Genomic DNA, 15,328 nt, shown 5'->3' with positions numbered 1-15,328 from the left:
GAAGTTTTTGGTGCACACATTATCAGGTCTTTATTTTTGAAATTTATTAGGTATGATTTTTGTGACATAATACATACATAATGTTAAAAACAATGCGATATTTTTTACCTGGACTTTCATTTTATAGTGACAACACTGTTCAGGTTTTATTACCATGCAATGAATATCCATTTGTGTTTTTAAAACTTACTTAATAAAGCTTGCAAAATACAATAACATTACTGATTTGTAACATAAAATGGCAACAAAACAACAATACAATTTTCTGGTGTAACTTTAATTTTGGCACTCTACCTAATTTGGGTCAAGCTTTTTGCTCAGTCACAACAGTAAAATATAACAAAAAACTACAAACACAACATTAAGATGTAGAGTAAAACCACCAAGTTACATAGGTTGTCCGAAGTGCACTTGTACACAGAAGTGATCTCTTAAATTATGTGGGGAACTATTAGACAATAAAATTTTATGGCATATCAATTTATGCCCAAAAGTTGAGTTAAAATTTAAAACGTTCCAGTAAGCACCACTTAGTTGCTTATGTTTTTCACTCATAAAATCATTTATTTTTGAAACTTAATTATGATTCAAACCAGGCACATGGCCAACTGTGTCGTTTCCCCAACTGCTAAACAATGGCACTGGAGGTCGTAACATTCCATCTGCTGTTGAATCCGAACCAGAAGTTCCAACCAAAACATTTTGATGCAAGATGTTATTCAGGCCATCAGTTGATCCAGGACGCACAGATAAATCTGGATCAACATCTGCCACAGTTCTTGGCACCCGTAAATCATGTGGTAAACCAGGTGCATCCTGTTGACGCACATATTGTTGATCACGTATCCACATTTCAACACGGTCTCTTTGGGCATGATGAATATTTGTGTCTATGGAGCCATAACCCGATGTTGAACCTGTTGAAGTTGAACCACTTACACCAGCACTTATATTGCTTCTTTGACTGCTATGATCAGATCCAGGCTGATCTAAAGTAACTTCAGCTCGAAGACGTTCTTCAAATCTATGAACATCACCAACAGTAATTAAGTCCTGGTATCAGTATATGATTTCTTTGGAAAGTTTACAATAATATTCACAGTATTAACAATACCATAAACCAGATGAAAAAAAAATTAATACTACACTTACCCCATTGGAGGTTCACTGTCATAGTTTTGACAAATTTGTGTTTCAACCCAATGTCCCACACGTTCATTCTTTTGATCATCACTTACAGACTCACGAAGTTGCGGAATTGAAGGTTTAAGCACAGTGATACTTGGAGATTGGTCTAAAAAGGTTCAATAACTTTAAAGAGGTTCAACATTTTAATTTAAACTTAAATCATACCATTGTCTACAGCTTCCGAATTGCAAAGAAATTTAATAAGATGTGGATGATCTGATGTGGTGTCTGAAACAAATAAATCAGAACCTTTTTCATTGGTTTTCTATTGTATGATTAAAAACACACCTTTTTTATTGGAAGAATGATTTTGGTTACCAGATGTATTTTTGCTACAACCCGGTTCATTAGTAGCATCATTATGACAGTGGTTGGTAAGATGTGCAATGCTACTAGCATGGGGAAATGGATTCTCTATTTTATCATAAGATGGATCATACATTTCTTCCTTCACTTTTTGAACTTTAGCCATTTCTGTCAAACAACAAACAGCAGTAAATACCATGTATTCAAACAGTTGTTAAACAGAGCAGTACTGGAGTAGTGAGACCATTGAAAAAACAGTAATCTTAATACAAATTGGTGTATGGGAGGGTTAAACTGTAATTATTTAGGGCAGTGGTTTTCAATATTTTTTTAAGGCGATCCCAATTTAAAAGAAAATTAAATCGGCATTTACATGCGACCAGTGGTGGGATTCAGCCGGTTCTATAGAACTGTCTCACGAAATTTTCTTCTATAGAACTGTCTCACGAAAAGATCAGCGAACCGGTTAGCATTACTGGTTACTGTCAATGGACTTTTTGTAACAGAACCGGCTGACAAAAAATTTGAATTCCACCACTGCATGTGATCCCATTTTTTCAGTAGTAATGCTGAAAACTGAAACGGCAAGTAATGCTGAAACTGAAACTATTTTCATGTAATTATGTCCGCTTAAGTGAGCAGAGATCATATCCAGCAGCATGGTGTGGTTGGTGTTCATTCAGAAAAATTGTCAATTTTAGACAAAACCGATTGAGTTGGTCAATTGGGGAAACTTGCATGGTTTAGTGAATCCCAAACTGCTACATATCATTTTTTTGACTTAGTTAAATGCAACCCGTTTTATCGTAAAGGTCACTTAATCGTATGTTTGCAGTTTTCAAATTGTTGCCTCCACCAGGTTGCATATTTAACACATTTTTCGTTCAACTGGTGTAATGCTAAACAAAATACTAGCTGTTGTTTCGAGAACTTGTATAAGTTTCAAGTAGGCTTTAAATATTTAGCACTCAACGTGCATTATTACGCTTAAATGTTAGAACCCAAAGTTTTATTTAGTTTGGCCAAACTAATTCATGTTAAAGTTCGCCAGTTTGCAGAAATTAGTAAATTTATGTATTTTGTGCTGTATAATTTTGGACACAATGTGCCATTTATGGGGCTCTATCGCGTAACAATGGGTTGGACAACTTGTGTTTGATATAAATTATTGCATCACAATGATTAAATTGTGATACGAGGTACCAAGCTGTACTGCAAAACATGAGCAAATATTGTGAACTAGAACAAAAACGTTGTCAAAACGTCTGTTCAATAAAGTAAATACGTTTTATTCAACTTCGCTGGCAATTTGTTTTATACTAAAGCTGGAACAAAAACGTTTCATCATTTTTTGGTAATAAATTCAAACGCCAATAAATTGAATTTATAGCGACCCAGAAAAAATTTAGGAGACCCCACTTGGGATCGCGACCCACAGGTTAAAGACCACTGATTTAGGGGATTAATATGTAACCAGCTGACTGTTCTATATTCCATCTACAGATTGTAGAGTGATTACAGTTTAACCCCCTAAATCAGTGGTCAAGTGTTACATTTAATAAAGGAAAAATAAATTTAAAATGCGAGTGCTAGTTTCCCACCAAAATCATAATACTGAAGCATAAAGTTGTGAAAAAGTGTGCCCACCTGTAGCCTTTTTCAAATCAAATGAATAATTTGTTTCAACAACATCATTTTCTTCTTTGGCACCATTTAATTTATCTCGTAATCTTTTAATTTGAATAAAAAAATGAACCTTGTCTTGTGCTCGTGGAAACTGTGCACATCTTGCACTAGTGGACGGCATTACAAAAATATACTGAAACCAAAAATCGTAAATATTATTCAGCATTTAATAACAACATTGTGTTGTAAAAAGAGAAAGACATGTAAAGTACTCAAAAAAGTACTAAAGGGGCATTTTTACCAATCGTTGTACCACAAAACTTTTGCATGACATAGTTTTATGCATAAATTGCAATAAAACCCAACTTTTTAAACATTAACACATACCGTATTTGTACCAGGCATTTTGTTTGGTTGCGTTCCAAACGTAAAATCCTTCTTTTTTTGGCCAAATATGCTTTTGCTAAAAATCTCATAAATTCCTTTGCCATTAAATACAGCAATTTTAGGTTGATATTGTTTTATCTTTTCAATTAATTCTTTTCCACCTTCTTGAATTTCTTTGCTAGAAAAATGTGATGGTAAAAATAAAATAAGTATGTAATAAACTATATTTTGTGATTGTAAGTTGTCTTCTAAAGAGCACACAAGTATTGGTGAATGATAAGTTTAAGTTCCAAACTTTATATCATACAAATATTTAAGTTTTTGACACAAGTTGATATTAATGTGATTTATCATTCACAATACCTTGCGAGATCTTTAGCAGAGGGAGTGGTTCGCTGGACTATAGTTGAAAAGCCAATGCCATAATCGAGCAAATCAGCATCATTATCAGAACTTATTTGCTTGTCTAGAAAGCCTGCCATGTTTATGCATTTCCCTGCATAACAAATATTTACACATTTTAGCACTAAGAAACAGACAGAAGTTACATAACAGCAGCAGATTTAAGTAATTTCAAGAAATGTTTAAATTCTAAATTTGATTTGTTTTGTCTGAGCAATTTTTTGACAATATGTTTTGTGAAAATTGATTTCAGGTGTCTTGTAATGTTGATCTGCTGCTGTTGCAGAGCATCTGGTCACCACAGGGCAATAATAATGGCTCAATCAATATGCAGTATGTGCCATGGGAAGGTTGTTATACTTTGCATTGCCCACATAGTGATGACCAAGTACTAAATGATAGTTGTTATACCTGCTTAAATCCTTACTACCCGGCGTTGTTCTCGATACTATGTTAGTAAATCCTATTTCATAATCAAGAGCCAAAACATCTTCCATTCCTGTGAGTGGCACAGGAATAAGACCAGATAAATAAAGACATTTCCCTGTGAAATCATATACCTGATAATGATAATTTGCTGAAACCAGTATTGCTGCAGGACAATAAGTAGAACTAATTGTACTCTGTAAAAAGTGTAACATCTATTTTTTTAATTCAAAGACGTTATTGAATTGGTTCTGTAAAAGTGAGCAGAGATCATATCCAGCAGCATGGTGTGGTTGGTGTTCATTCAGAAAAATTGTCAATTTCAGACAAAACCGATTGAGTTGGTCAATTGGGGAAACTTGCATGGTTTAGTGAATCCCAAACTGCTACATATCATTTTTTGACTTAGTTAAATGCAACCTGTTTTATCGTAAAGTTCACTTAATCGTTTGTTTACAGTTTTCAAATTGTTGCCTCCACCAGGTTGCATATTTAACACATTTTTCGTTCAACTGGTGTAATGCTAAACAAAATACTAGCTGATGTTTCGAGAACTTGTATTTTTGCTAACGTTTCGCCAACCAGAAGGGTAGGGCTTCTTCAGAGCAATGAATGATATAATGCTAGCACAACAAGCGAAAATGTATAAGCGCAGAGGGATAAAACGAAAAATAATTACATGAGAACAAAGGCTTTCCGTGAAGAGTTGAGTTGGGGAAGTCAGACGCAAAATGTTGCGGAAAACTGGGCGTTGTGCTCGCATTATATCATTCATTGCTCTGAAGAAGCCCTACCGTTCTGGTGGGCGCAACGTTAGCAAACATACAAGTTATCGAAACAACAACTAGTATTTTGTTTAGCATTACACCAGTTGAACGAAAAATTTGCTAAGAAGAAAAAAAATATTGGATAAACAGAAATAATTAAAACCATTATTTTTATCAACTACATAAGTCATGGAGTCTACCATTTTTCTTCAAATACTGATTTACTAGACGTTGCTGAAAACAGTGTCACAAGACAACCGATCTGATAAAATGGAGTTGGGTGTAATATGTTGTTTATTCATTTTGGTGTTCAATTTTGGAAATGTATACTGCATTTTGGAAAGGTATATTTCTAGAAGATGCAAATACTTACAAAAATGATTTCCAGGACCGGCATAATGATGGCCTTTGTATGCTGCAAACAGGCCAGGGTTTATTCCGATCTAAAAAAATTAAGGTGCTTTAACAAACTAGCTCCATTTAATTTTACTACAAAACATCTTCATCACAAATAAAGCCTACAAAAATTGACTAAAAACACATCATCCATGGTTGCCTTACATTACACTATCATTGCTCAGGTAACCGAATAGGTATTGTTAATAAACTTATCTGATGAAACTGCTACCCTAATGCAGCTTAATTAAAACAAAAAGTTGATTGTGAACCTGTCAATCTTTGCCATTGCATATAACAAGTTGCAATAGGTTACCATATGGTGTACTGCATGTTACCGCATGGATAAACTGCATAGTATACCACATAGTATGATACATGGTTTGAGGAACGTGAGAATACAAGCCTCAACAAGGGTAAATGAGACAAGATTGAAGTGTTATTTCAATTACAAACCCTCACCCAACCTGAATATCTAGTCTGTCCATTTGAAAGTCTTCAAAATTATAATTTTTGGTTGAATTACATTTACGTCCACTAAAACTGCTTACCATGCAGTGACATCGGTTATACTATGCAGTATATATTTGTTACCACCGGTAATAGCTGGATTACAACAGTCGGCCTTTCTTGCATGCTTGGTAATGCAAGTAAATTAACAGGCTGAGCAGGCTAACACTTTTACTAAAGAACTTTAGTTTCTATGCATTTATTTACTACACATTTTGAAGATGAAAAGGTGATCACTGGGCTGGTGAAGCTAAAATTTTAAACAACAAACACCCTATCAAACAACTGTTAAAAATATCAGCACAATGTATATAATAATGTATATAATACATTGTTGTTCTGCATAAACCTTTAAGATGATTAATTGGGTGTAAATTGATGAAAAATGGGCAAATCCAACTAAATGTTTAACAATGCTTTAAAACACTTTGCAATGCACCAACATATGAAACTCTAGGGTCTTTCGTGTAATTTTAAAAAGCCAATTTGCTTGACAACATGGGTAGTTATTTTATAATCTATTGGTGTTTTATAAGTTATAATATGAAACTCACAATAAGAATATCCAATCCTGTTTTAATTCTATCTGGCAAAAACTTTTTCATGAGTTCCTCTTTGGTGACTCCTTTAAACCTGGATACAAATGTAAGTGATGTAAACTAACAAAAAAACATGTTGCTCGGACATGTGATAAGATTGTTTCCCAGAAAAAAGCAAATAAATCTTTCAATCTGACGAATTTTGAAGAGGCTGTCGATACCAAAGGGTTTGAAACCTATGATATAGGGTAAAATGACACAAAATGCATTTTATATTAATGGTGTAGCTGAAACAAGACATCACTCAAACAATAAAGACATTTGTGAACTAGAAGGGTGGCTTAGCACATATTGCCCTTGCACATACACTATGATCTATTTTAAAACATAAATATATTTCCTATGCTTATTTTGTATTGGGTCCCATATTAGCCATCGTCTTTTATAAACTTGGTTGTTTCTGCAAGCAAAAACTCATGGGTCCCCACACATGCAAAGTTGTAGATAATGCATTTCAAAAGATAACAATGAGTAAGTTTGGTATTGTGAAGACAAACACAGTGATTGGTACTGTGCATATTTAAATATGCTATATGGAGTAAAAACTATTTAAATTAAAAAACTCATTTTAGGGGGCTAGTAGGACTAATGGAGGTTCAACACACACAAACTTAGAAGTAGGAAACCACAATGACTCAATCAATAGTACTGCAAAATTTCAGTCCAATCTGCCAACGTTTAAAATTTCAACCACTAGAGGTGTTTTAAGCAACAACCGTTAATGTTTCTGACGTCAAAGGGCTGTTAACAACCCCCGAACTGCAATGGCGCAATAACGATAATTGGCATACTTTACAAGCTATCCAAATTTTAGCCAATTCTGACATTGTTTACAAACTCACCCCTTTTAGGGGGCTAGCGGGGTAAATGCCGGGGTTATCCGGACAAACAAAGTGGGATGCACATCTACATAACGATATCTACCATCTGTATAAGTTTCAGCCACATCCATCAAGCATTTGATGGCAAAACGAGTCAGACAAACTTCGGGGAAAAAACATTTTAGGGGGCTAGCGGGGTAAATACCGGGGTTATCAACAAAAACAAAGTGGGATGCACATCTACATAATTACATCTACCATCTGTGTAAATTTCAGCAAAATCCATCAAACATTTGATAGAAAAACGAGTCGGACAAACTTGGGGGGAAAATACCCATTTTAGGGGGCTAGCGGTGTAAATACTGGGGTTATCAACAAAAACAAAGTGGGATGCACATCTACATAACTATATCTACCATCTGTATAAGTTTCAGCCACATCCATCAAGCATTTGATGGCAAAACGAGTCGGACAAACTTCGGGGGAAAAAAACATTTTAGGGGGCTAGCGGGGTAAATACTGGGGTTATCAACAAAAACAAAGTGGGATGCACATCTACATAACTACATCTACCATCTGTGTAAATTTCAGCCACATCCATCAAACATTTGATAGAAAAATGAGTCGGACAAACTTCGGGGGAAAATACCCATTTTAGGGGGCTAGCTGGGTAAATACTGGGGTTATCAACAAAAACAAAGTGGGATGCACATCTACATAACTACATCTACCATCTGTGTAAATTTCATCCAAATCCATCAAACATTTGATGGAAAAATGAGTCGGACAAACTTCGGGGAAAAAATACCCATTTTAGGGGGCTAGCGGGGTAAATACTGGGGTTATGAACAAAAACAAAGTGGGATGCACATCTACATAACTACATCTACCATCTGTGTAAATTTCATCCAAATCCATCAAGGATTTGATGGAAAAACGAGTCGGACAAACTTTGGGGAGAAGAAAAATGAAAGAAAAACAAACAAACATTTTGAGTAAAATCAATATGTGTCCCCTTCAGGGAAGGGTACCCATAATAATAAGGATAATCATACTTGCTATTTTATACTTAAAAGCAAGATTTTGACTTAAAAGCAGGGATCACTACGTCGGATTCAGCCCACGAGGTCATTTCATTCAGCCCACGAACACAATTTTTTGTTTGCCAAATCGTGTTGATAACTTTGTAACATTTAAAAATTAATCTACTCCTTACAAAAGTTTTCCTGTCACTCTATGTGGAATTGATATTACCTAGTTTCATAGGATTACAACGCCCTTATGTCCCTTTGTTTTAAACTGTTGTTGAAAGCCTGTTTGCCAAAAACACTCACAATTTTATCTCAAAAATATACAGTTAACAAGATTGTTAAGCAATAAACAAAACAAAACAACGAAGTGTTTAAAAATGTCTTACATCTTCGTTGAACTGTTTAAAAATTGTTAATGTGATATGCACTATGTGCCTGGATTAAATATGTTGCTTTGGTCGTTTTATTGACCTCTATGAGACATCGAGATTGTGATAGAGAAAAGGTTAAAATTTTATTTATCATTGCATTTAATACACTAAAGTGATAGTGATGGGATGATACCAGGTTTTGAAGCGACTACCGATACCGAGTACGAGTACCACATGTATATACCTTCAATACTGAGTACGATTACCGAGTACTTAAGTGTAGTGCTGTACTTAGTTGTATATCACTAAGCCTTTTTACATGAGCGAATCGAATCGAATCGTATCGTTAATGCGCATTGTGTGACGTCACGATTTCGATTCACTAAAGCGTAAATTTACATGGCTGCCGAACCGAATCGCATTCAAGGTTTTCAGCATTGTGCAAAAACGATATGGTGGTTATTGTAACGTGATATACAAACACAAGGCCGGATAATTGTTAATTTTAAAGTATTTTTAGACTTTTAGTCTATTCTTCCGAAAAAATCTGAATTAATTTGTGTGCAGCAGTTGTTTGCGTCGGGTTTAGACATACCAAATGTATGAGTTTCTTGATTCTGAACAGTTAAATCCTCAGGACTAGTTGGAAGAAACATTCAAAGTGTATAGATCACTCTAACTTTATTGTCCAATAGTAATAAGTGCTGATTTCTAAGTTGTACATACTGAAACTGTATTACATTTCCAGGCCATGTTGCACATTAAAAAATTCCTTTATATGACTGTACAAATCTATTAAATTTGTTTTATTAGAGTCTCTTGTGGGTTATATGTATAAAAAACGACTAATTTGTATAACTTTGCACCAGTTTGACGAAAAACCTAATTAAATATGTAACTTGATGTATGGAACGTTTATTCAGCATTATCTACAAATTTCCCCGTTATTTTCGGCACCAAATTAAACAAACTACATATGGTTTCAAGTTGACCTACTTGTTCACAAAAGGGTTCTCCTAATCGTATTGGCGCCTGAGCGTATTCAAACCACCTGTGCCGAGTGCATCGAGAATCGGAGAAGTCTAATACGCTTTGCCTTTTTCCTTTTTCAAAAACGAGAGAAATGCGTAGCGAACGCTTAAACGCTCCATGTAAACGCTCCATGTAATTTATCCGCCACACACACATGCCGAAAATTGTAATCTCCATGTGATAGTGAAAAAGATATACGTAAACTGGCGGAGGTTTTTTCCACGTTTGTGCTGACCGAAGCAAATATTAGCATAAAGTTGCCCGTATTCTTATGGTGTAAATCGGCCTTCAGTACTCGCACGTTGGTATCGAAAACTGAGACAAAATATTTCGATACCGAGTATCGATACCACTGAAATCGTTCGATACCATCGATACCGAGTACCAGGCACTCGTCCCATCACTACTAAACACCTTAATTAATATTTGTGTTTAGTGACTTAAATAAAATGCACTTTTAGAAATACATTGACTATCACATTAGCAGAAAAAAAATGCAGGTCACATTTCTTATCGTTCATTGTGTAACAAAGATCAGTGTTGATTTTGTTTCTGTTGAACTGTTCATACATTGCAAAATTTTCAATTTTCACTCTATTACAAAACAAGTCCATTGAGCAGTTTAGTTCAGTAATGAACTTGAATTTTATACAAGAAACTTCGGGGAACCCTTTAGTTCATGGAAATCCTGTGGGTGTTGCACCTCTGGTTGAAGAGTGCAACTTAAAAAGCAATCAATTCTTGCCCGGGATATCCCAGGACAAAGAGAAAATCCCGGGATAGAATTTTTTGCTGAAATTGTCTGGGATTCCCGGGATCCCAGGAAAGAAACTTTAATCCACTTGTTATAGCCACATGCAAATTACATTGTGTTGCACACATCAATCTCAGCTAAACCACAAAGATTTATGGGACACAGTTATTTGGTGTCAATCAACATTGCTTACCTGTCGACAGTTCGTTTTGTTTTTTTCATAGAATCTGTAACCTTAGTTTGTTTTAAAGGAATTCCATCTGTTCCATTTTCTACTTTTTTAGGAGGTCGTCCCCTTTTTTTAATAATACCGTTTGGAGGAGTTTTGCTAGTTTTGTTTTGTCCATTGCGACAAGAAGCTTTGGATTTGCACCAAACTTGATCTTGTGTAGGAGATGCTCCTTCCATTTCCCTTTCTTTTTGCTACAGTCCTGTCATTTTCACAAATTTGTTTCCTATGTTCCTATATGTAAAACACATAAACTTATTCATGGAACTGAAAGAATGGCATCAACCATCAACTATGTTATCAAACCACAAACACTCATACAAGGGGTCTAATACTCATTGGGTGCATTTGGACGCTCTTTTTCAAAAAAGTGATATACCTGCATGCATGTGCACTCGGCTGAAAAGGAAAGCCTGAAGGATAAAACAGTGTTCCAGTACCAATGAATGCGAAAGTACCAAAAGCAGTTTGTGAATGGCATGAAAATATTTTTTACACTGTAAAAAAGGGTCACTGGTTTGAGCATTATACATTGAATGCATAAATGTTTTACTCTACCTTAACACTTTTTAGTATTTACAACAAAAAATACCAAACAAAGTTAAATTTATCAAAGAATTTTACTATGAGTAAGTAGTCAAATGCAAAGCATTAACATGTACACTATTGTTAACGAAATCAGGTGTAATTGCTTTATCAACAATAAACATAACAGTTATTTTCTGCTATAAAAAACAACGGCTGAGCATGTTTATAAACATGTTGCTTGTTCAATTTTGCCATTGCTGTTTTACCTTACATAATGCACTACAACAAATGTCCACGGATATACTGCAAAGAAAAGCATTAATTATAAACAGTCACCAACCAACTAAAAAACATAAGTGGACCTAAGCCAACATTTAAAATTGTACATGTCACCACCTTGTGGTTGTTATTGGTACACCAGGATAGGGATATTTTTAAATCAAACCCTTGCCCCAGCTATCGGCAATCACTGCACTTCTAAAATCACAATGATACAAATGTATTGCCTGAAGCCATTTTTCGTCGTTTTAGGGCAGTGGTTCTGACACCGTGGTACGCGAAAATTTTCAAAAACTTCATTCCCAACCTAACCCTCTTTAGCGGCTAAATAAATAATTCAGCGCTTTACGCCACTTATCAAAAATTAGCTAAATGTGAGTCTCATGTGAGGTATGGTGTTGATAGCTCTACCCAACTGATCAGCCCTGGTTTGGGCGAGACTCGTGTTTTGGACATTCTTTTAAAATTGCCAAATACGCTGACCAGGTCGAGAAAATTGGCCTGTTTCGTGGTCTATCCACCCAAACAGGGTTTAGGACTTTAGGTCAATGGTTCCCAACCTGGGGTTCGTGAGATGGTTTCAGGGGGTTCATGGAGGCAAATATGTTTAGTATCATCAGTGCTGGATTAAGGGTCTGCTGGCCTGTAGGCACATTCTATGAGTGGCCCGAAAATCAGGGTTGCCAACTAAAAAAATAGAATTATCAGTGTTGCCAAATCATTGTCACAAAGATCGTTGTTGTAAATTGGCCTGGATTTTTGACTGGCCTGTAGGCACGAGCCTACTTTGCCTAATGGTTAATCCGGCACTGAGTATCATTAACCAACAGAAAAATATTTTAAGTTTCTCAACCGTTTTTACTGCATACAAGTGCAAACTGTTTATCACACCTTAATTGGGCCAAGAGCAAATACTTTTTGTGATTGTTTTCCCTATTTTGCCATCATAACATACATGGACGATCTATACTTTATGAGGCAATTAGCGTTGTATCAAGTTATATAGCCTATACCAGAAAATTTATCGATTTGTTCGGTGTTGACCGTTACAGTAGCCTACAGAAACTTCATTGAAATTAAAGGACTGTGAAAGTTATTTAAAATGCTTCTAAAGCGTAGCCTGATAATGTATAATGCAAGAAACATAAAAAGACTTAGCCTACGGCCTTGTGGCCGAATATTCGGTTTTGGCCCGGACCTTTTGAGGCTGGTTCGGTAGCCTACATCGATCACTATAGTTGTCATTGCCAATAAATCTAACTCTGTTTATCTTAGGTGACAAAGCGGAGATGATAGACGATGTCAGAGGGTTTGGGAAAATGTAGGCTACAATTTTGAACGTGTGCAAAATGTAAGCTCTGTCTGTTTTTTGAACCGACTGTGAAATCTATTCAATTTGAAAACGACTCGATCAACTTTAAACCTGTTTACATCCTTTTACAAAACTTAGGCCAGGAAACTATATAGTTCTGTATATTTTTAAAACTTTTAAATACTTTTTACGTAGCGGACCCCTAATTAAGTTACTAAGCAATCCGACTTGTTGTGCTACATATAGCTACAACAAAGTTTTACCAAAATTTGTAGTGCAAAAAATAGTGCCGCCGAAATCGCTCCGCCGACCCCGAAATTGCCCTAGATCCTATGCTAGCGGTTCCCAAACTGGGGTCCGCGGTCCTTAAGGGGTCCGTGAGGCAATTTTTGGGGGACCGCGAAGCGGTTGAAGTAATTCTATAATTCTCAGTTTGTGCCACTAAATAAGTTTAAATCGAAGTAGAATTGAAAATCGACTGTCTCCATTGCTAAACAATAGCCTTTATTGCATGACAACTATCAAAAATGCAATTGTTCGCGCACAATCGTAATGTTTTTTGTCTTGTCTGTGATGTCACAAGCTGTCTTTGGGTGATTTTTTTGCGCAATCTTGCATAACTAGCTAAAATCCTTCAATCAACTTTCGTTTTTATGAAATACACATTTAGGCTTAAGGACCGCGAGCACTCGAAATAATAGCAAAGGGACCGTTTTGAAAATAATATGAAAAAGTTTGGGAACCACTGTCCTATAGGGAGCATCTAAAATATACAGGATCGCTTGGATCGCTTTGTGCTTTATTATCACCGCTTACGCACTTTTATATCGCTTGGTGCACCTTTATGTCACTTGGCGTACCTTTTTCGCCAGGCAAAGATGTATAAGAAAGAACCGTGTGATATGGACATGCACAGAGCGATATAAAAGTGCACCAAGCGATATAAAGTGCACTAAGCGGTGATAATAAAGCACAAAGCGATCCTGTATATTTTAGATGTTATACGTAATAAAGCGATACTTAATTGGCAGCAGGTATAGGCCTACACTGGCGCCCTAGCTGTTGTCGAATATTCTACGCGAAGTGAATTTTGACTTTTATTTATTGTTTGTGTCTTAAAAGTTAATAAAACCGTAATGATGCAGCGAAGTTTCGGTAGGCCGGCCGAAACATAACTTTTACTTCAAAATTTTAATCGGTATAAATTATTGTTGTAGGCTATGTAGGCTAATAGTAGCCCATTACGTACTATTGTCGATCAAGTTCTTTTTTTTTGGAGTGTCATAAACTAGTTCACCCTCATTAGCAAGGCGTTATAGGTTCAATTGAAACAATCTATCAAAAAGAAGATTTTTGTTTCGATCTGATTCGGTTTCGTTCCGAACCTTTAAAACAGGTTCGGTGCATCACAATTAATGTTAAAACACCCTGATCTTTCCCCAAGCACGGCGGGCCGGATTAAAGACCTTAGTCGACCGCACTCGGCCCGTGGGCTAGACTATAGCCTACTTTGGAAACCCCTGGTCTAGCACACTCGCTTGGCGTTGACGAAATATTTTTGTGACGACTTATCTTGCTGATGTAATTAGCTTTTGTATGATCACATGATTTGCTTTGATTAATTATTGTTTGTGTTATAAGCATGCAGGTAAGTGGTGAAAAGGGTCTTTATTTCCTGTAACGGGGTTATGGAGAGATGACGCTCCACAAACAAAGCCCTCTCTGTGTCTGCTGATCTGCGCTTAAATAGCTAATATGCTATTGCTTAACTCCGTTTTCATGGTTTCCATCCGTTTTCATTTCAACACTCAACACAACACAACACAACACAACACCAAAGCAAGTGAGTTGAATATTTTGTTTATATTTGCTGGTTGAGCAAAAAGAAAAGTTTATGATGCAATGCAGTTGAGCGCGACGAAGTCATCAAAACGTCGGAACCGGATATGAGTAAAAAGGTTGTGGTTTGAATCCGACCAAACTTAAAGGGAGAAGTGATTTTCTGGCTATAAATGATATTTGCGCTTATTTGTGCTGCAATACACGATACACCACCACAACCATAGGCGCCGATTAGGCGGTGGCGGGGTGGCGCCGCCACCTTGGTTTTCTATCGCACGGTGGCGGCCACCGTGGATATTTTGGGTTGTTCGTAGCGGTATCGTACGAAATATAGTCAAATGAAGAAAATAAATTAGTAACACTTTTGCTTTTAAACAAGCGTACCGGCGAAATAACCACAAAACGTGGCTTAAAACAGCAACATACTTAGTCTGCCAGGGAATGTCTGGTCATTGTTGTGTACAACGCAAATGTGGTGTAATAAATGGTTATCTCAGGATATAAAACAGCAACAACTTGACG

At 36.2% G+C, this 15,328-nt stretch overlaps 1 protein-coding gene across 3 annotated transcripts; it reads right to left on the bottom strand.

Annotated features, from left to right (window-relative positions):
- Nucleotides 1-19: 19 nt before the first annotated feature.
- On the bottom strand, nucleotides 20-11,664 carry LOC145237347 (uncharacterized). Of its 3 annotated transcripts, XM_080100161.1 has the most exons (12): nucleotides 11,640-11,664; nucleotides 11,225-11,342; nucleotides 10,810-11,079; nucleotides 6,563-6,641; nucleotides 5,476-5,545; nucleotides 4,321-4,453; nucleotides 3,508-3,685; nucleotides 3,142-3,313; nucleotides 1,477-1,662; nucleotides 1,354-1,416; nucleotides 1,153-1,294; nucleotides 20-1,024 (listed from the first exon to the last, which is right to left on the bottom strand). In XM_080100161.1, exons 3-12 carry the CDS (start codon nucleotides 11,022-11,024, stop codon nucleotides 577-579), a joined length of 1,686 nt encoding a protein of 561 aa, XP_079956287.1. In that variant the 5' UTR covers nucleotides 11,025-11,079; nucleotides 11,225-11,342; nucleotides 11,640-11,664; the 3' UTR covers nucleotides 20-576. The 3 variants fall into 3 exon arrangements, with proteins under 3 accessions (XP_079956287.1, XP_079956288.1, XP_079956286.1); XM_080100162.1 differs by lacking the exons at nucleotides 4,321-4,453; nucleotides 11,640-11,664 and adding an exon at nucleotides 3,871-4,003 and having other exon boundaries at nucleotides 1,507-1,662; nucleotides 11,225-11,324; XM_080100160.1 differs by lacking the exons at nucleotides 4,321-4,453; nucleotides 11,640-11,664 and adding an exon at nucleotides 3,871-4,003 and having other exon boundaries at nucleotides 11,225-11,323.
- Between the last annotated feature and the right edge of the window lie 3,664 nt (nucleotides 11,665-15,328).

This window comes from Phallusia mammillata, chromosome 7 (assembly GCF_965637545.1).
Source record: "Phallusia mammillata chromosome 7, kaPhaMamm4.hap1.1, whole genome shotgun sequence".
Classification (NCBI taxonomy): Eukaryota; Metazoa; Chordata; class Ascidiacea; order Phlebobranchia; family Ascidiidae; genus Phallusia; species Phallusia mammillata.
The sequence above is the reverse complement of the archived record's forward strand: the minus strand, read 5'-3'. Positions and strand labels throughout refer to the sequence as shown.